General features: G+C 42.6%; 2 protein-coding genes across 2 annotated transcripts; one reads left to right on the forward strand and one right to left on the reverse strand.

Moving 5' to 3' along the window:
• Positions 1-1948: 1948 nt before the first annotated feature.
• On the forward strand, positions 1949-2541 carry lepa (leptin a; the record flags this gene model as incomplete). Its single annotated transcript, XM_083654709.1, has 2 exons — positions 1949-2098; positions 2206-2541. The coding sequence occupies 2 exons, from the start codon at positions 1949-1951 to the stop codon at positions 2539-2541; spliced, it is 486 nt and encodes a 161-aa protein (XP_083510835.1).
• A 1191-nt stretch (positions 2542-3732) lies between these two features.
• Positions 3733-18498, reverse strand: rbm28 (RNA binding motif protein 28). Its single transcript, XM_083654979.1, has 26 exons — positions 18190-18498; positions 17557-17703; positions 17256-17449; positions 17030-17105; positions 16804-16896; positions 16586-16660; positions 16325-16430; positions 16159-16226; positions 15952-16055; positions 15723-15798; positions 15497-15589; positions 15313-15387; positions 14999-15107; positions 14720-14910; positions 14539-14602; positions 14274-14383; positions 14110-14183; positions 13791-13926; positions 12962-13026; positions 12670-12828; positions 12318-12467; positions 11970-12044; positions 11763-11880; positions 11381-11519; positions 11058-11175; positions 3733-4600 (listed from the first exon to the last, which is right to left on the reverse strand). The coding sequence occupies exons 1-26, from the start codon at positions 18305-18307 to the stop codon at positions 4460-4462; spliced, it is 2874 nt and encodes a 957-aa protein (XP_083511105.1). The 5' UTR covers positions 18308-18498; the 3' UTR covers positions 3733-4459.
• Positions 18499-21489: the final 2991 nt, after the last annotated feature.

Here is a 21489-nt window from a genome sequence, read left to right on the forward strand (position 1 = left end):
AGAATGTAGTGGAGGGCCATGTTTATGGCATCGTCTACAGACCTGCTGGCTCTGTAGGTGAACTACAGGGGGTCAAGGAGTGGGTTTAAGAGGAATTTTCGGTATAGGACAAAACAAGGCGCTCAAAGGACTTCATGACCACTAGAGGTCAAGGGGACGGGTCTGTAGTCTTTTAGTGCCACGGGCCTGGTCTTTTTGGAGATGGGGTCCGGGATAATAGTTGAGGACTTGAAGCAAGCTGGAACATGGCATAGCAACAATAGACCCTTTTCACGGGGGCTATTTTGTGTCAAAAAGGCAGGGTAAACACAGGTGCAAGCAAAACACTAATGAGGGTTTCCAACTTACAAACGTGGAAGTTGGAAACCCTCTGGAAAGCCTTTGATACTTGTGCCTGCTCCTGCCTGAGTGAGGTGACACATTTAGACTTTAGATATTTAAGAAAAGAAGTTACATAAAGATGGAGAACAACATGAGAACACTTACCCACATGACTTGATCTCTAAACATGTCCCATATCATCTTTCTCCTAGGAATACCAGTGCTTTTGTATTTGTGCATCCTGGGCATACAGTATACTACAAAGTGTTGCTTGCACCTGTGTTTACCCTGCCTTTTCGACACAAAATAGCCCCCATGAAAAGGGTCTATGAGGTGTTGAAGATGTCTGTGAACACTGGGGCTGGGGGCCAACTGATCAGCACAGCGCTTTAGGGCAGAGGGTGAGACAGAGTCAGGTCCGGCTGGCTTTCGTGACTTCTGCCTTTTAAAGTGCCTGTTGACATCTCTCTCCTGCATGCAGAGAGGTGTCGGGGAGGGGAGGGGGGGGGGACTGACTGACTAACATATGTATGACCGTATTACCATTATTTGACCTACTGCCTTGAATGTGTACAGAGGAAGCTGCATGTGTTGTGCAAATCTGGATGTGCCATGTGCACTCTGCACTTTCAGAAATGTTTGTTGAAATGTCTTAGAGCTTAACCCCCCGACTATGTCAGGCCGGGAGTCACCAAAGTGTGCAGTGTTTTCAACTTCCCTCCTCCCAGCCCTGTAGTGCCAAGGGATTGGGGATTTGAGATGGGGAGAGGGAGAGGGAGAGGTGATGTGAGGGGGTGGATGAGGAGGAATGGGGGGTCAGAGAGAGAGGTGAGTAAGAGATGAGTCAACAGCCCTCCACTATAAGATACCCTGATGGAGCCTAGCAGTGGCATACACACAGAGATCGGCCAAGGTAAGGTCCCACTCTATTACTCTCCATCTCTTGTCTCCATCTCCATTTACTCTGAGCTTCCATCTCTGTTTCACCATCTCACAGCTATCTCGCCATCTTCACGATCGCCTCTTTCATCAAACTTTAATTACTTTAATTTGACCACATCGATTTGTTTCAATTGTGCATGTTTGAATGTTTGGAATTATTTGTAAGAGCTGTGTAGCAGCATGTAAGCAGGGGTTGCGGATGAGGTATTGTTTTCGCATGAGGTTTTCCTTGTCTAGTTTTAGATTGTGTCGTAGCGCTTGCAGATCTCACACCAATCTTATCTCAAATGTAATCGAGTTCACGAACCTTTAGCCCAGTTTCTGCAGAGCATGCATCAGAATCTGGGGGAGCAGGCGGGCGAATGGCAAAATAGTGATCTTTGTACCGATTACACAGTCAGAAATTCACAGGTGTCCCAATATTGACTGCATAAACAAATACTGTGGAAATGACTGGGAGGAAGCTAAGGTGTATAAAATGTGACAGCCAGAAACTAACTTGTGCCTGCTCCTGCCTGAGTTTTGAGGTGACACATTTAGACTTGAAATATTTTAGAAAAAAAGTTTACATAAAGATGGAGAACAATTACCCACATGACTTGATCTCTAAACATGTCCTATATCATCTTTCTTCTAGGAATACCAGTGCTTCTGTCTTTGTGCATCCTGGGCATACTATACAAATATGGACTACACACTGGCCCTCCTGTTTTGCCTTCTGCAGATTTTCAACGTGGGCTCAGCAGCTCCTCTGGCAGGGGAAGCCGTGAACATGAGGACCAAAGTCAAATTGAATGTTGAACAGCTATTGTGGAGGATAAACAGAGACTTCCAGGTAATAGATATAGTTACTGTAACATACTCTGCAAAAAGAATCTGACATTCACTCAAGTTCATGCATTGGAATTAATCTCTCTGTCTCTCTCTGTCCCTTTGCTTCAGATCCCTGCTGCCCTGACGATCAGCTCCCCTGCAGATAGCCTGGATGGCCTTTCCTCCATAGTGATGGTCCTGCAGGGCTATGAGAGCCTGCTCTCTGAAAGCCTTGACGGGGTCCCCCAGCTGAAGCAGGAGGTGTCTTCGTTGAGCGGATACCTGGACCACTGGAGGCAGGGGCAGTGCAGCGAGCCGCGGCCCAAGCCCTCTCTGCAGGGCCGGCTGGCAGCGCTGCAGAGTCGAAAGCAATACATTCACACTGTGAGCATGGAGGCTCTCATGGGACTGAGGGAGTTCCTCAATCAGCTGCTGAAGAACCTGGACCATCTTGGGACGTGCTGATCCGCTGGCCTGGTATCGGGAGCGAATGGTGTTTTTCAGTTGTTGTTTGAGATTTGTCAATCATGTCTGGATCGGTGGCTAAACTTCCTCAAGTTTGTGAAGACTAGCATCCACCATTGGCCATTTTGAACATTTTGCAAAGTATTTTTCGAGCATTGTCTCCTTCGTCCTTGACATATTTATATTATATATTTATTTATTATGTTTGTTTGTTTTTTGTTTTTTACAAATGGTCTTTCCATAAGAATGTATGCAGTGAATGTGAAGCCTATCTTTCAATAGGAATGTTTACATGCTAATTGATCTAGGGATGCTTTGCACGGCAAAGGACTGATCATAGGCTGAGACTGGCAATAGACAGCAGTGTTTTGGGAACAAAACACTGTGCTGTCAGAGGATACACATATTCATTCACTCATGAAGCTGAATCAGCTGAGCAAGCTTGTCTGTAGCCAGAGCCAACATCACGATGAACAGTGATGTCATCCTCAGAGGTTCCTGAAAGCCAAGTAAAAGATGCCAAGAAAAGCAGATGTGTTTGTGTTACAGAGCAATGGTACAGTGTGATCTTCAGTCAGTGCAGTATCATCACCTCTGTTGATGTTCATTCTATTTATATTGCATTATTTTTGTACAGTCGAAAATGTTTTTGTAATCATTGGATAAAAACTACGTATACAAGCCTATTTAACTCAAATAAAGTATTTTTTTGTAATATACGTGTTTCAGTGTTGTCGTGTAATGCGTGGGAGACACACATGAATGGTAAACGGACTGCATTTATATAGTGCTTTTATCCAAAGCGCTTTACAATGTGCCTCCATTCACCCAACACTCTGCAAACTGTGAATGGGGTGAAGAGGGTGGGTGAAGGCTACAGGAAATGCAGCACGTAGTCCAAGTTAATGTATAACATCACTGTGAGTGTCCCTCTGTTGAAGGACAGTGATGCTCTGGCACATTCATGCTTTATGTGTGGGAGGTGTTTTTCCAATGTGTCACTTTATCATCCATTTATTGTGTTTTTTCGGGGAAAAGCTCATGCAATGGCAACTATGAAATGACTCGCATATAAGTGTGTACATCCTGCAATAAATTTACATTTAATATACAAATGTAAAGACAAACGAAAACAAATCCATGTGTTTTCTATATTATCATTTAATAAAAAACAATAAAAAAAAACACCCATTTAGATCAACAAAAATGATGGCATTCAGTCACAATTAATTTGGCTGGTCCATTGTTGGTACTCAAAGTGATCAATTTTGATCAACTATAATGTGACTGAACAGTTGATATTGTGTGAAAAGTAGTCTATAGATACTCAATGTCTAGGTTAATCTTAGGGTTTGGGTTAATGGGAGCAATAGTAAGGTATAGGGTTAAAAATGGGGTCGGGGTTAAGAGTTTCATAGGCTACTGTAGTCTGTGGAGATGCACCAATTAGACAAGGAACACTTTGTTCAACATCTACCAGATAGTTGAGTATCAGCATTGGACTATCCAATGTGTTGCATGGAATTATTACAATATTCAGTTTGTTTCAGTGAAATAAAACAGCATTAATTGAAACGATATGAGCATGGATTCTAGACTTAATTTTAACTCTATTGTAATGATGACATGGTTTAGCATGGGCATCAGATACAATACAAACGAACACAAAATGGATGTTAATTTACTAGAACCATCATATGACTTTGATTTATCCCAAAAACATCAACTTGTCCAATTTAGTGGGCCTTTATTCTAGCAGTGTGGGTACTTATTGTAAATCCTGCATACTGCTTAGCAATTAACTCTTAAATATCAGACACGCACGGACATACACACAGATGGACACACAGAGATGTGTATACACACGCACGCATTCGCACACTCGCGCGCACACACACACACACACACACACACAGAGTTAACTGTTGAACCACTTATTTCGTTTCATAGTGGTGGTGTTGTCGCCGTTAGCCATCAGTTTCTTCTTGTATTGCTGCACCAGGCTGTCGAAGCGATCTTCCTCTCTGCTCCTGAAATGCCTCTTTGCTGCTTTAGGCTTCTGTAACACAAAGATCGATATAAGAGAGCAGCTCTGGTGTGCTTCATACACAGGACATTTGGATCAAACTGTACATGTATTATCGCTAAAAACAAAGCACTTTCATTCAAATGTGCATGCAGTGGTGCCGCTTCAAACAAAAACTAAGGTTTTTCAAACAGATGGCCTTGCTGAGCCAAGTAGGAAAACACTAGTGAGGCACACTCTCCAACTTGTAGATTCCTATCCAAACAACACATTTTATATTGTCGGAAACCCACATCTAAAATATCCATTTAATCCATCTGTTATCAGTTACATGATGATGTTGGCTTTGTTGCCCTATCGATATTCGTCTGTCTCGATTATCAGCAGACTGTGACATGGAAAGAATTCATAAGAGGCAAAAAGAGAGGCTGGTAGTAATGATACCCAGTCAGCTGTGCCCTGTTCTCAGATGTGTGTCTATTATTATTGGTGTCACATAATAATATTGACATGTACTGTATCTGCTGATGTGAATCCATTTGAAGAAATCACTGATATTAGGGCTGGGCAATATATTAATATTATATCGATATTGTGATTCGTGGTATGAGGCTAGATATCATCTTTTACATTTTGGATACCATGATATCGTGATATGACACAAGTGTTGTTTTTCCTGGTTTTAAAGGCTGCATTACAGTAAAGTGATGTAATTTGTTCTAGCTGTTCTATTATTTGCCTTCACCCGCTTAGTCATTATATCCACATGACTAATGATTTATTTACCAAAAATCTCATTGTGTAAATATTTTGCAAAAGCACCAAGTCAGGGAAGGAAACCCCGGCTGTCTGCATTTTATTTTAGTCAGTGTTGGTTTAATAAAAGTGCTTGTGACATCGCACATGTGGCTGAACATTTAGCACACTTTGTATAAAATACAGATATATATAATCATGTAAAAAATACAGCGATATATATAATCATGTAAAAAATACAGATATATACAATAATGTAAAAAAATACAGAGATATATATAATCATGTAAAAAATACAGATATATACAGTATAATCATGTATAAAATACAGAGATATATATAATAGGGATGTTCATCAATTGTCGAAAATCGATAATTGATCGTTAAGGATTGGAATCGATCCTGTGGAATTTGGATCGATTTTGTTATTATTAAAAAAAAAAAAAAAAATTGGACTAGGTTTGGGTGGAATTCGTTCCTCCTCGTCCCACTCCATTGCACAGCCGACTAACGTGAGGTGGAGCTTCATATAGTCTCTAGTTTTCTGGCTGGGCACGGGCCTTTGTGCCAACAAAACTGTTTTAAACATGGGGAATTCACACCGGCATGCACCGGGGACAGCAGAGTGTTGGAGGGGAGACACATTGAAATAAAGAGTTCATTGAGGAGAACACGTTGTCTTTCGTATTTTCTGCCCTAGGCATTCATTTTGTAAAAAAAAAAAAGAAAAAAAAGGAAAAAATATATATATAAGTATTAATATGATCGATAATCGATAATTGATCGTTAATTTTCACCGATTATCGATTATGGAAAATTTTCAAAATGAACATCCCTAATATATAATCATGTATAAAATACAGATAAAATCATGTATCGCCATTCAGCCAAAAAAAACATTCATATAGTTCTGAAACAAGAGCTTGACAAAGTGTAACCACCATTATAAATTAATATTTCTATTACTTTTGATCTTGTCAAGTTCTTACTTGTGTTGTTGTAATTCCAAGGTAATTTAACTTGGTGGCACCAAAGCACCACATTTTATATTGACTTCACAATGGTAATGCATGGATGTGCCTGTGCCTTTGGTAAAACTGTAAAATTGTTAAAAGGGTTATTTGTTTCACTTTGGTCCAGTCCATTTTTGTACCTTTATATCAGACCAAGTTAGCAAAACTAGCACCAGCAAACAGCAATTGACCTCTCCTCTGGTAATGTCATTAACAGAATATGCAACACCTGGCATTTCACATATTCCTCCTGACAAATCTATGTAGTAATGACAACTGTGTCCAGCTGTGTGGGTAAGAAAAAACCTCTACATCCTATAGACGGTTTTCACCAGCTGCAACCCCACAGCATTTCCTTTTTCTCAGCTTCTTCTTCTGTGTTTTATGGCGGTTGGCATCCTTAAATGTTGCATTACCGTATCAGCCTACTTCTATTTCTATTTTTTTTTAAATGTAAAGATAGGCCTATGCGTGCAATAATGTACTGATAGTCAGCTTACTCTGTAACATGTAGCTTTTATTAGCCTCTCAGGCTAGCTCCCGATCAGACAACAACGCTTCCTACTAGTACCCAGCGTGTGCAGGTCTTTCCAACAGAGGTGGTTGTTAATATGGGAACTATCATCAACAACAACAACTACTACTAACTACTACAGTACAATACATAAAGACCGAAATAGGCTAACTTGTTAATATGTCTGTCGGAGACACGGCCTAACATTAACATTTTAATATGAGCCGAATATCAGCCTGTGCTCAGCTATGTATACAGGAAGTAAACCGGATATCCAGGTGAGTTGTGATGGTTGTTATTGTTGTCAAGTTAAAACCGTTTATTCACCTTATTCTTTGCCCATACAAGGACGCTTCTGCATGACGTCATTTTGTAATCGTCTTTCCGGTTTTAGACACGGAAGTACGGTAGATTACGCCTACCGTAGTCATTTTTAGACTTGCCAAAAAGCTGTTTTCAAGCAAAAAAAACAAATGTTTTAAAGTTTAACATTTTTCGGGTGAGAACGTAACATATATGTGACCAGTTTATCAGAATAATGCCTACCGGTATTTGGAAATATTTAACGAGCAGCGAGGGCTGGGAGCGCTGGCTGTGCTGACACCGGTCGGACTAGCTATCTGTCAAACCCTACTGTAGGCTACTGGCAGTGGGAAAACACTGTCGACGTGCTTTTGTAACTAACGTTAAATGCCGACTGGGTACAGCCATCGGCTCCTCGCAGCAGTAACTCTATGAACATGTCACTGAAGTTGGCCGCAGTGTAGCTTAATTCTGAATGTTGCCAAACTTCATTCATTATTATAGTGACGTTTTGTTTTGAAATTGGCCGCCAACTAGCGCTGAACCGGAAGAACAAATTACAATTGTGTGTAACGCGGAAGAGAGAAAAAGTGGGTGTGGTGAATAAGGTGAATAGGGGGAAAACACGGCCAAAAAAAAATCACATCCCTGATATGTGGTTAGATTCACTCAAATCAAAAGGCACATTAGGATACCTAGGAGGCAGGGTGAACATTAACGTGAACACAAACAGTAACAATAACATCACTAATACTAATAATAATAGTAACAGCAACGTTCAAGATGAGTCTGACATCCTCAAATGTCTTCTTTTGTCCTGACCAACAGTCCACAACCCAAAGATAATCAGTTTACTGCCATAGAAGACTGAAGAAGATACCAGCAAATATTCACATTTAGAATTTTGGTATATATTTTTTCTTTAAAATTAGTCTTAAAGGCCCAATCCGTCAATACTCACTATTACTGACGCCGGTGGCCGTTAGTGTAACTGCAGGCAGCGTGTGAACGAGCTGACGCGCGGGCACCATACTCGCACGCGCACAAGCAGTTGCCTGGCAACAGCAGAGCTGTTCGTTGCTTTGTAACGTTAACTCATAAAAGTCACTTGAAAATGGCAACCTGGACAATTTATCGGTCAGATCAGCCCCGAGATGCCCAGGAAGGATTCTGGATGAATTAGGGGACGTTATTGTGGCATGTTTGGTCGTGTTTTGGCTTGCGTTGGCTGCGGGCAAGTCGATACTCATGTTAGCACAAGCCAGGAAATAGCCTGCTCCCCCTGTATGTACGGTACCGTGTAATGCCTGGAGTTGACCAAACTGAACAATCAAACAATGTTTCATAAGCATAACAGTAACGTTAGGCATATTTACGACTGTTAAATTCATTATCCACACAAGACGGTAACGTTATTAGTGGGGCTGGTGGTAATTTCTATAAATGTAAATTAATATTAGTTAGCCGCGATTAGCATCAAGCTAACGTTACTAGTATGTGCAGTCCCACTGCAGCCAACTGCAGTCAGAGCCTGCTGGCTGCGGGAAGTGGATACTCATGTTAGCACAAGCCAGGAAATAGCCTGCTCCCCCTGTATGTACGGTAGGCCTACCGTCCAAACTGAACAGTCAAACAATGTACCGTAAGCATAACAGACAGTAGGCTAACGTTAGGCATATTTCCGACTGTTAGATTCATTATCAACACAAGACAGTAACGTTATTAGTGGGGCTGGTGGTAATTTCTATAAATATAGCTAAATCTATTAGTTAGCTGCGTATAGCATCAAGCTAACGTTCAGGCAGACTCACCACCGCAGCTAAATGCAGTCAAACAATAATGTTCCATGACCATAAGCATAACGGTAGTAACGTTAGGGTTGCATTACTTCACACAAGACGGTAATGTTAGCAGAGTTTCTGACCAGGTGGTCAGATACTTGTACTACGGAGTGACAGTAAAAATCTTGAATCTTGAAAATCCATTAGCAAGCAGCTAACGTTATCTGGTCAAAACCACATTACAGTAGCTACAAGCAGCAAGTTTCCTTCATGAACCAAAAACACAGTCCTGACTCTAGTTTCCCCCCGATGTCGGTCACATTGCTGCTGTCTGGCCAGACGGGCTTCATTAGATAAATATTTATTTATTTAGTCTGGACTTTTTCTGGAGTCTGTGTTGTCGTTTCCTTTAGCTAGCAGCTAGCGACGAACGTAACGTTAAAAGCTACTTCAGCCATTTCCTGTTAGCGTCTAGGACAAGAGACAAGCTCGTGAACACGCGAGACGTCACATCTTCTAGCTGTGGCGGGAGATGCTATCCACTTCGAAACTGCGGTTTTTCCATGTATGTTCTGAATGGCTGGTCTGAGAGAAACGCCCCTGGTCGCCATTTTTAAGTTACGTCAAGGCGCATTCACTCATTGCCAATAATAAACACTTTGTGCACATTTATTTCTCGCCAGAACCGACGGAATGGGCCTTTAAAGGATTAACGATTATAAAAATAGTTGGCGATTAATTTTCTGTCGATAGAATAATCGATTCATCGTTGCAGCTCTAGATACCTGGGTCACCTGCAATAGTCTCATCTTCCTCTAATGCCACATTGGTGTCAGCCTCTTTTTCTGGCACAATGGCACTAATTATGGTTTTCCCATTAACAAGGTGAGACCTCCGCCAGGAGGAGAGAGCTCAAGTGTCCCCTTGCTTTCATCTTGCTGAGAGAGAATGGAATTGGAAGCACATTTCCATGCATATCATCACATTGGAGTATTGTTTGTCTGTACATACTTTCCCTCTTTGTGCGCACATAAGCTTTTAGTGTGGAAGCCGTTTGAGAAACTAGGGACGCTCGATTCCTAGGCTCTCCCGCTACGCGGCCTCGCCCGTTCTGCAGCATTCATATGATTAATGTTTGGTTATTAACTGGCCCCTGACCTCCTGTCATTTTGCAAAAGTGGCCGCCGGGCAAAGTAAGTTGCGTATCCCTGCTGCAGGCTGTCTGTTACAGCCCTGGTCGAAACCTGGCCTTAGTATGGTATTTTTCCATGCCTCACCTCTGTCTCTGTCACAGACACGCCCCCCTCCTTGATTGATTGCTGCAAGGAGTCCGCACCTGGAGCTGGGTCCAATCAAGCCCCAGCATAAGAAGCCAGGGAGACTCTTATGCTTTTGCTTTTGTGCCACTACAGCCAACACGTGTGATGTTTGTGCACTGCAGCTACAGCTTGTCTTTGCTGTTAGCCTAAGCCTATTTGCCGGCTCTTCCACATTATATGTTGATATTGACTATTGATACTTTAATGGCCTTCAGTTATTGTTTCTAGGCTTACTGGCCCTTAGTTTCTAGAAACTGTAACCAGTAGCTGGTAATATAATGACGTCTTGTACTTGCTACTTCTGACTGTTTTTGTTTTGTTAAGTACTTACCCCAATTTCAAGGAAGCATTGTAGGGGTGTGTTGCTCTTTATTTTATTCCCCCCTTTTCTCCTGGTTTTTGTAGGCTAGGGAGGATAGAATTGTCTTTTTGTTTACAGTATAGCTTTATTTTATATAGTGTTATTTTTCTAGGTAAACTTGTTGAGCTTTGGCCACCCTGAAGTCTATTTGCTTCCTTTTGCTCATCTTTGAACCTACCTTTGTTGTTAAATAAATCATTGTTTGGATCACAGTAATTCCGCTTTCTTACTTTTTTCCTGGGTTATCTTATGTTACACCACTTATCCCCTAGACACTTTTATGGGATGTAACACTGTCCAAGAGGGCAGACTTACCTTCACAATGGTTCCATGCTGCCAATACTACAGCAACATTTTTCTGTGGTTAAAGTTCTAAAGGTCTACTATCTTGTTTTGTATTTCTATTTCCCATGTGCATACTGTACAATAGACTCGGTATGTACCTGGGTTCCGGGATGTGTGGGTTTTTCCATCATCTGTCGTCCCTGTCGCTCTCTCCTGCTGCCTCCGGCCCGGGCCTTCTTAGGTGGCGGGGCAAGTTGCTTTCCTTTATCACGCAATCTGCACAAGACAGGAATTCACGTGTTTCAAAAAGGCTTATTTACCATCTGCAGGTCAAATGGTTCTAAATTACATATGAACATCGTCGTACATAAGACGGTCAAATTAATTTGGGATTGTGGATCCAACTGCTTAAGCACTAAGTGATCTGCAGAGCATAGCAAACAGGAGACTAGTCAAAGTAATAATGGCACCAGTAGAGTACCTGATCTTGGGTCCGCGGTGGGAGGGAAAGGTCAGAACCTTCTTCCGTTTCTTCCCATCTTGCAGTTCTACGTGTTCCACCTCAGGCTTTGTCTGGAAGCCGGTGAAGTATCTGTCCTGCTCCTGCTTCTGAAGAAAAGCTGATACACACAGAGAGCAGCACAGAGAGGAGAGAGAAGAGGATGAAGACAAGAACAATGCTAACCAGAAATACACACACATGTATGTATATATATATATATGTATATATATATATATATATATATATATATATATATTTTAATCGATCAAAGCCTAGTGTGGTGTCCAAATGCCTAATGTGTTCCTAATATTGGCTACAAACTAGAAGAAAGTGAATGGAAGGAACAAGATCATTTTCATACCTCTATCCTTCCTGGTCTGCTCTGATGGTGTTTTAGGTCCACCTTTCTTCAGGACGGTTCCATCTCCAGATGTTCCAGGCTTCGCTCCACCTTGTAAAGGTCTATTTCTGAAAGCCTCCTGGAAGAAACATGCACAAACAAATGCTTTCCATTTAGAATTTAGAATCCTTCAGAACTAATAGAAGTTACAAGGTGTACGTGTCGCACCTTATTTTTTTGTTGGCGCAGTTCTTTCATTTTGAGTTTCCTTCCATCCTCCATGGAGAACTCAACAATAGGCCTCTGTAGAGTGACAAAAGATGCAGAGAGGCTTCAGAAACACATTGCTGTTTGACTATGAAAGGAAATAAGTCAATGTTAATTAAATAGGACAGTTTACCAAACCAAATACACAGCACATAACCACCAACCTATGGTCTAAATCTTGATCCTTGGAATCCTTAGAAGATTCTTCGAAGGATAAATAAACACAACAGCAGGGAAAATAAACATGTCCTTGACATATCTACCCCCCAGATGACGACAGCACTGAAACAGTCGATTGCAGAAACCTACTTTGTGCGAGCCGAAGATGTCAGGGTTGTTGTTGAGGCGACGAAGCGCACCGAGGGCGTGCTCGTGGTGCCGGAACTGGACAAAGCCATAACCCAGTGACTGTCCCATCGCCCGGCCCTTCTCCGGCTTCTTGTCGTACATCACCCTACACTAGAGCGGGAAACAGGGGGGACACATACTGCATGAACTAGCATGACAACTCAACAGCACTCCCTAGTGGGCAAAGAGATAGTTGTCTTTAATTCTATGATGGCCTAATGCCAATTGGACAAAACTATTTCAAGGCATGTCGAACAAAGCTGCTATGGGCGGGAGATTGATGTGGTTCATGAAATGTCTCGTTGATTCTCACCTCAGTAATGTAGACTCCTTTGCTTCCTTTGACTGCTTGAAGGCAGATTGTTTTGAGTTTGTTATTGTCCACTGACTTGGGCAGGTTGTGGACACACAAGCGGGTCTTTGACACAAACACGTTTAGGTCCCGAAGCTTGGTCCTCTTTACTTCTTCAAACTGAGGGAAGTAAGCGACGCAAGATATAGGAGTCAATACAAGAGTCCTCCTTGTGTTGGGAACTGGAAAGCTAACCACTGTGGACTACAAAGCTAACCGTTGTGGACTACAAAGCGTAGTAGAGGGAACTCACTCTGACTCTCTTGGCCATGTCCGCTTCAGGCACGCCCTCTGCAGCTTTGGTTCCGGCACGGATCACTAAGAGAAGAGATGCGATGCAGTCAGGAAGAGAAGGAAATACAAAAGGACTGAGTGGCAATTCAAGTGGTGGTCACTGGTCAAGCAGTTTTCTGATTGACAGTCTGCTGATCTACAGCAGTGTAATACTGTAAATCAGCCAATTGGACTTCTGGGAACTGATTTACTAATAGTAATAAGAGTTCAATTAAATACTGGCCCCACGAGCCAGACATGACCAAATTAATCATGGTATTTGGTTTAACTTGAGGATGAACCTTTGCCTGACTAGCAAGGCAGCTTCAGTGTCTTTTTCTGAGGCAAAAATGTGAGCCGTTTACATCGTAGTAGCGTCATATGATTTCCGTAAAACAGAAAAAAACAGACAGAATCATGGAATTTGGTAACACAAATTGGATCAACTGTATAACATGGAATATTGCAGAATTTTCCATAATTTGGCAGAAATTGATCAAATAAAGCCTAATTATCAATCAATCGGTTATTATTGTAGTAAGCTGTAGTAAGCTTCATAATTGTAAAATTGTCCAAACTCAGCAATAGCGAGCAGCACACTCAAGACTAAAGATCAACTTAGGTGCAGGGCTAAGGAATAACATAAAGAAAGAAGTAGGCCAGCACACTAGAATGTCCTTTTACCGTTTAATGGTCATCTGGTATAGACAGCAGAACAACAAACGCGTTTCAGCTTAAAGTCTTTGAGACGAGACGAGACGAGGAGAGGAGAGGAGAGAGGGGAGAGGAGAGGAGAGGAGTTTACTCACATCCCTCCCTGGCCAGGTAGAGGTTCCTGGTGCCCGACTCTACTTTCACCTTGTTGTCCTTGATCTTGGCAGCATCCTCCTTGGTCACTGCTGCCACGACCACCAGCTTTCTGCCATCGACACGAACACCACCGCTCTGAAACCAACACCCAATGTTGCAACGTAATAAGCAACATGAACATCAACGTAACAGGACAACAGACATGAGCCAAGAGGATAGTATACCGTATACACATAAATTACAGATACAGTATATTTGAATATTTCTAATTGACGATTTTAAGTAAGAATTCATGTTAATCATCGTGGTGCATCTTACCTCTGCCTCCTCCTGTGCTGCAGCAATGCATTTGTCTGCAGCCTCTTTACTCTTAAACTGAGCAAAGGCACAACCTGGCAAAACAACAAACCAAGAGATTGTTGGTCAACCAGTTTTCTGAAAACCAGAGAGACAAAAGTTTCATTCAAGCACTGCTGACTGACCTTTTGAGTGGTCTGTGTCTGGGTGGAGAACTATCTTGATATACTTGAGTTCCCCGTACTTGAGAAGACTCTCCTCAAGGCCTTCTTCCTCAGTGTCAAAGGACAGGTTCCTAAAGGAGCCAGGGAGTAAGAGGCACACACATCTGTGAGTGGTAGGAAACAGCTTGAGGATGAAAGGATGACGAGTTAGGAGGAGTGGAAGACGACAGGGTAAGGTGAATGAGAGCACTTTTAAGAGTAAAGTGAGGAGAGGAGAACTGCCAACCTGATGAAGACAGTTTTGCCCTCGTTTACATCTGAAGGGAGAGGTTTCCTTCGTTTCTTAGACTCTGTAGAGAGAAAGCAGTGAAGCCACCAGTGGAAAGAAAATCCTTATGTAAGAAAAACTGAGCTTTTCAAGTGCATTTCATGAGGGGGGGGAACCAAAAACAAAAACAGAATTATACCTGATTCATCATCATCATCTTCATCATCCTCATCATCCTCATCGCCGTCTGAGTCAAAGCTACTCTGGTCATCGTCTTCTCCCTCCTCCTCTTCATCATCATCATCATCCTCACTGTCCTGTTCTTTACCGTCATCTTCATCTTCCGACTGGGACTCCTCCACCTGCTGCACAGCTGGTTTAGAACTGACCCTGTGGAAAGGATTGGCACAAAATTGTTTTTCATTGTTTGAACAACCAGACGCACGATAACTGGTCTGCAGTAAATTGAGAGATGTACTTTTTCTTCTGAGATGGTGCTGCTGCTTGTTTCTTTTCTCCTTCCTCTTCCTCAGAGTCACTTTCTGTGTGCGCTGGTTTTGCAGTTGCCTCCTCTGTCTTCTTAGGTCCTGTGATGTAAACAAAACTCAAGTCTTCATTGAAACTAGAAATATTCATTTCTAGCGTCAATATGCATCTTGATATGCATATTGTCAAATGCCCACAAGGTTATAAAAAGCATTTTCTGTTGTTATAGGAAACATAATGCAATTTGTTGGGGTAGTAAAAAAAGATAGTCTTTTACTCTTGCAGATTGTGCAACGCTGCCATTACCTGCACTGGAAGATGGTTGTTGTGTGGAAACAAACTTGTCCTTCGGCACAGCAAAGTCAACTGCTACCTGCCGACCTGTGAATGAACAATATGTTAATTTATTTATTATTTAGTGAGGCCACTTACAAAACAGTTAACAGTGTGTCTTACTAATGCAATATCCGTAGATGTCTCACTCACTGACCTTTGATCTCCTTCAGGTTGATAGCGTTCAGCGCTGTCCCTGCCTCAGACACGTTCTTAAACTGGACAAACGCAAATCCTCGCATCTTCCCGTCTGTACAAAGAGTGGGCAAAATAAAGCAAATGTAGAAAGGAAATAATCAACCACCTCAAAGGACATGATGATCCTTTCTTCATCCAGTGACAATTCAACCCATTGTTTCCAGAGATGTGTTGTTCATTATTACCCGGTTTGAGGGGGATTCTGGCCTCGAGGACTGTCCCAAACTTGGCAAATGTCTGTTTCAGATCCTCCTCGGAGCACTGTGACAGAACAGAAACTGTAAAACTACTGATCAAGTAAAGAGTTATAGACTACTACCATGCCACCTTGGCAGCAAGTAAGTAATTGTGACAATATGAAGTCAAATTCAGAGAATGGGTGAACGGTTGCTTCTTAATTGTTAGATTTTGCACCTTAAAACTGAGATTCCTGATCATGAGTCTGGCTCTCTGGTCTAACCGGATTCCTTTAGCTTCCTTCTCTTTTCTCTTTGGTGCTGGAGCGGGCTCCTTCAGTGCTAAATGGAAGACAGAGCCACGACAGGGACATATGATTAGTTATCAAGACTTCACCCGTTCATTCTTCATCATCATCATCATCATCACTGTCTTGTTTTTCACCATCAACGTCATCTTCATCTTCCGACTGGGACTCCTCCACCTGCTGCACAGCTGGTTTAGAAGTGACCCTGTGGATAGGAATGGTACAAAATTGGTTTTCATGGTGTTTCAACAACCCAGACACATGATAGCTGGTGTATAGTGTATACTAAATTGAGAGATGTACTTTTTCTTCTGAGGTGGTGCTGCTGCTTGGTTCTTTTCTCCTTCCTCTTCCTCAGAGTCACTTTCTGTGTGTGTTGTTGCAGTTGCCTCCTCTGTCTTCTTAGGTCCTGTGATGTAAACAAAATAATAATAACAGTTGTAAAATTGTAATGAACTGCATCTTGATTTGTCAAATGTCCACAAGGCTATAAAAGCCTTTTCTGTTGAGGGGGAGAGAGAGATACTGTTATTTACTCTTGCAGGTGCGCAACGCTGGCATTACCTGCACTGGAAGATGGTTGTTGTGTGGCAACAAACTTGTCCTTCGGCACAGCCCAGTCAACTGCTACCTGCCGACCTGTGAATGAACAATTCAAAAACTCATCTGATGAAAACTGCCCAATAAAAACTGCTCTTTTTTCCAACAGTGAACAGTTATGTTATGTACTAACAGTCTTACTAATACAATATCAGTTAGCTAGGAGTATCTCACTCACTAACCTTTGATCTCCTTCAGGTTGGTAGCGTTCAGCGCTCTCCCTGCCTCAGACACGTTCTTAAACTGGACAAAGGCAAATCCTCGCATCTTCCCGTCTGTACAAAGAGTGGGCAAAATAAAGGAAATGTAAAAAGGAAATAATCAGCCTACTCAAAGGACATGATAATCCTTTGTTCATCCAGTGACAATTCAATCTTTTGTTTCAAAAGATGTCTTGTTCATTTTTACCCGGTTTGAGGGGGATTTTGGCCTCGAGGACTGTCCCAAACTTGGCAAATGTCTGCTTCAGATCCTCCTCGGAGCACTGTGACAGAACAGAAACTGTAAAACTACTGATCAAGTAAAGAGTTATAGACTACCATGCCATCTTGGCAGCAAGTAAGTAATTGTGACAATATGAAGTCAAATTCAGAGAATGGATGAAAGGTTGCTTGTTAATTGTTACATTCTGCACCTTAAAACTGAGATTCCTGATGATGAGTCTGGCTTTCAGCGTCTTTTTCCGGATTCCTTTCACTTCCTTCTCCTTTTTCTTTGGTGCTGGAACTGGAGCTGCTGCTGGAGGAGCAGGAGCAGCAGCAGGAGCAGGAGTAGCAGCAGCAGGAGCAGGAGTAGCAGCAGCAGGAGCAGGAGCAGGCTCCTTCGGTGCTAAAATGGAAGACAGAGCCCCCCGACAGGGACCGATGATTAAGTTATCAAGACTGCCCGCATCCACTAGTCTTATGGGCTTTCTGGACATGCATTCATATACACACCTGCTTTCTTTTTGTCATTTAGTTTCCTCTTCGCCACTGACAGCGATATCCTCTTTCCGTCGTATTCTTTTATTTCTTTCATGGCGCGCTGTGCGTCGTCCTCCATGGCATAGGTGACATAGCCGAATCCGCGACATTTGTCTGTGCCTGGGTGTATGGACAAGTATGTCAATAATAATCAGTGATTTCTGTTGCCACTGCAGCCATTCATTAAGATGTCCATAGCTCTGCTCTAATAAGCGTGGTCACCCCTGGGTGCTCCACCTCCAGTAAACTAATTTAGCAAGCAACACATATCACAGTTCAGTGATTCTCAAACTTTTTCATAATACCAAGGACCCCTAATTTAGTACACATTGGCATTTGATGCCATTTTGTGTCTCAGACCCAAATCTGATTTTTTTCCAGAATGTCATGACTATCTACATTGTAGGAAGAGAGATAACAGTGAAACTATGACCAAAACAGTAATTCTTCTACATTCTCCAATTGTTTTAAAGTCAGAATCGTGACGTTCCCCTGGAACTCCAAGGACCCCTGGTAGTCCCCGGATCTCACGTTGAGAAACACTGAGTTAACGTTAGTTGATATTGTACATGCTGTTTTTTGCGGTTACATGATTACGGTTCTCACCTTTCTCGTTGACCACGAAGCATTGCTTTACAGGACCAATTTCGGAGAAAATCTCCTCAAGACGTTGATTTGAAGCCGACGTCGGCAGAGAGCGGACAAATACAGTGATCGCTGGCATGGCTCTCAAACTTTGCTGCCAGCCTGCCTAGCTAATCGGTTCTGAAACAATTAACTCGCAAGCTAAAGCGTAGATTGTTAACAGTATTATCTTTGAAGTTCGTTAATATTCAGTATACAAATCTCAACCTATTAGTGAGATGAATACATGTATTTAAAGCTGTTTAACGTCAACACCACGACCGAGTTAGATGGTCGCATGTTTACATGTGGGAGCAGCCATCTTGAGCTTCAGCACTCAGCGGAAGTTGTCATCGAGGCCCTCTTCTTCTTCTTCTTTGTGTTTATTGGCAGATTACAACCACTATTAAGGTGCATACCGCCACCTACTGTAATCAAATAGTTTTCAAAATTCCGTTATTTACATTGAAAAAATACGTGTCCCATCGAGGCACTCTTTTCTTCTTCTTCTTCTCTAAATCAGCTGAATTACTTGAGCTGATTTACCTTTAACGTATCCACCGTGGGTGCATGCCGCCACCTGCTGTAATACACCCATGGGCTATCTGCCATCTGAAATGAATTGGAGTCAGTTCCGGTCTTCTCTGTTTCCACTGTTCCTCTGGTTGGGTTTAGGCATGGAGTGACGATTACGGTTAGGGTAAAATATCAGGCCAAGCTAATCAAGGGACGGTATCTGTAGGCGGAAACCAAGCGGAAACAGATCTCGACACAACTATCTAGACAGAAAGTTTTCCCTCCTTTCTCCACCAGATGGTGCTGTGTCACACTTTTTACCTGATGTCTAGAGCAGGGGTTTTCAAAGTCTGAGATTATGGGCCTCCCCTCAGACAAAGCTTGGACAAAAAGCCCAACTCAATCATAAGTATGTTAATTGATCCAATTGCAACTCAACAATTGAGCCACGATAGCGTGATATTGCTGTTGACATACTTCAGGCTACACCAAATAGAAAAGGTCTGTCGGACTCTGAATCTCTATAACCAAATCACACACATACACTATTCTGTGATCTCCTTTTGATAACTTATGTAATAACTAAATGTAATCCCCCCCCCCACACACACACACACGTCCAGTCACTGAGCCTCCCATGAAACTGTTTGGAGCCCCTCTGGGGAGGCCTGCCTCCCACTTTGAAAACCCCTGGTATAGAGACTCCAGAGTGAGAGTCCCTTTAAAGATCTGGGAGACCAAAAAAAAAGGCCCAATACCACCATGAAGTTTTCCAACAATGCTTTATTCATATTTACAAGTCAAGACACAAAATGTAGGCACACTGAAAATGCAGAGCCATTTCTTTTTCCTTTCCAGAAGAATAGAAAGACAGAACAAGCAAGATAACAACAAGTTCCTCCAAAAGAACAAATGTAACTTATGTCAATGTTGAAAAGCAGCATTAAGAAAAAGGACTACAACATGGAGATGAACATGCTGACTGAAGATCACTGAAGACAGTTTGGGAGTCATGGGTTATTTCCAGACAACAGTCAAGTGTATTTCATGAGGGTTCTGATCTGACTCATTCATATGAAAAGAAAATGTAGATTTTTTTTTTGTCCATAAATATCAGATTTTGCACATGGAAACAATTACAAGTCAAGCATAAACCATAATGAAACATGTTCTCATTATGCACTCATGGAGAGTAATTGGTACATAACAGTTAGTAGAATCTCAGTATTGCAAAAGTGTGAGAGTAATAAAAGGTTAGAGATCATGAGGCATCTTTGGAAGATCATCACTATGGTTACAAACTGCTTTCCCCCCACAAAGTTTAGATCCAATGCAGCCACTAACAGGGCAAAGGTAAACATCAACAAACAAGCATGACTTCGCAATCGCAATGCCTGCTGCGACCACATGTGCAAATTTCAGAAATGCAGGATCCTGCCTCTGCCACCCTGCATATCTAACCCTTAGACCACCCCCCCCCCCCTTTTTTAGCCAATTGGCACGCACGCACACGCACACACACACACACACACACACACACACACACACACACACACACACACACACACACACACACACACACACACACACACACACACACACACACACACACACACACACACTTTATGGACAGAGTGACTTATAGAGCTGCTGGTTGCAGCTAATAAAAAGTAAACAGCATGTTGTATGGTGAAAGGACCTGTCTCAGACTCAGACTGCTCTCTTTGATGATGACAGCATCCCCCTTCTTCTTAAGGCACAGGTGATGTAATAAGCACACACACAAAAAACATAAAGGTGGAGCAGTGACTGGGGCAGCAGGGGGAAAAATTGGCCAAGTGCAATTGGGGAGAAAAAAGGGGAAATCAGAAAGGAAAAAAAACATTGATTGTGACACATTCAATGGCGAATACGAACACTTTAAATGTGCAACCAACAGTTTGGAATGAAGGGCTCAGCAGCGCCTCAACAATACATGTAACAAATATTCCTGTAAGTGACACGTTAAAAAAAAGATGCTTGTTTTAAAAGGTAAAGAGGTAGTAAACAAGCACAAACATTTTACACCACAGCACCACTCCCCCCACCCCCCATACCCCCCTAGCCACTAATCCTAGCCACCCCTCATACACACACACCCCCCATACCCCCCTAGCCACTAATCCTAGCCACCCCTCATACACACACACACACACACACACACCCCTAGCCAATAATCATAGCCACCCCTCATACACACACACCCCCCATACCCCCCTAGCCAATAATCATAGCCACCCCTCATACACACACCTCCCATACCCCCCTAGCCACCCCTCATAGCCCCCTAGCCACTAATCCTAGCCACCCCTCATATACACACACACACACACACACACACACACACACACACACACACCCATACCCCCCTAGCCACCCCTCATACACACACACCCCCCATACCCCCCTAGCCAATAATCCTAGCCACCCCTCGAATCCCGACTCTCTATCACCTTCCTATCCCTATGGCCCCTTTCCCCTCGCCTTTCCCTTTATTTACCCACACGGTAAAATGAGCAAGACGCAGCTAATTTGGCTGTATGGAACCTGTCAGTGAGGCAGGTCACAGCTTGGCCTTCAGATGGGTGATGCTGAGGGTCTGGAGGTTTAGCTGTATGGAACCTGTCAGTGAGGCAGGTCACAGCTTGGCCTTCAGAGGGGTGATGCTGAGGGTCTGGAGGTTTAGCTGTATGGAACCTGTCAGTGAGGCAGGTCACAGCTTGGCCT

Source organism: Poromitra crassiceps (genome assembly GCF_964638095.1).
Source record: "Poromitra crassiceps genome assembly, chromosome: 18".
Classification (NCBI taxonomy): Eukaryota; Metazoa; Chordata; class Actinopteri; order Beryciformes; family Melamphaidae; genus Poromitra; species Poromitra crassiceps.

Coding starts and splice junctions, on each gene's coding strand:
- rbm28 (XM_083654979.1), bottom strand. CDS start 18,307: ATGCCAGCGATCACTGTATTTGTCCGCTCTCTGCCGACGTCGGCTTCA. Junction 12,468..12,669: donor AAGGAGTCTACATTACTGAG/GTGAGAATCAAC, acceptor TTCCCGCTCTAG/TGTAGGGTGATGTACGACAA. Junction 12,045..12,317: donor ACATCTTCGGCTCGCACAAA/GTAGGTTTCTGC, acceptor GTCACTCTACAG/AGGCCTATTGTTGAGTTCTC.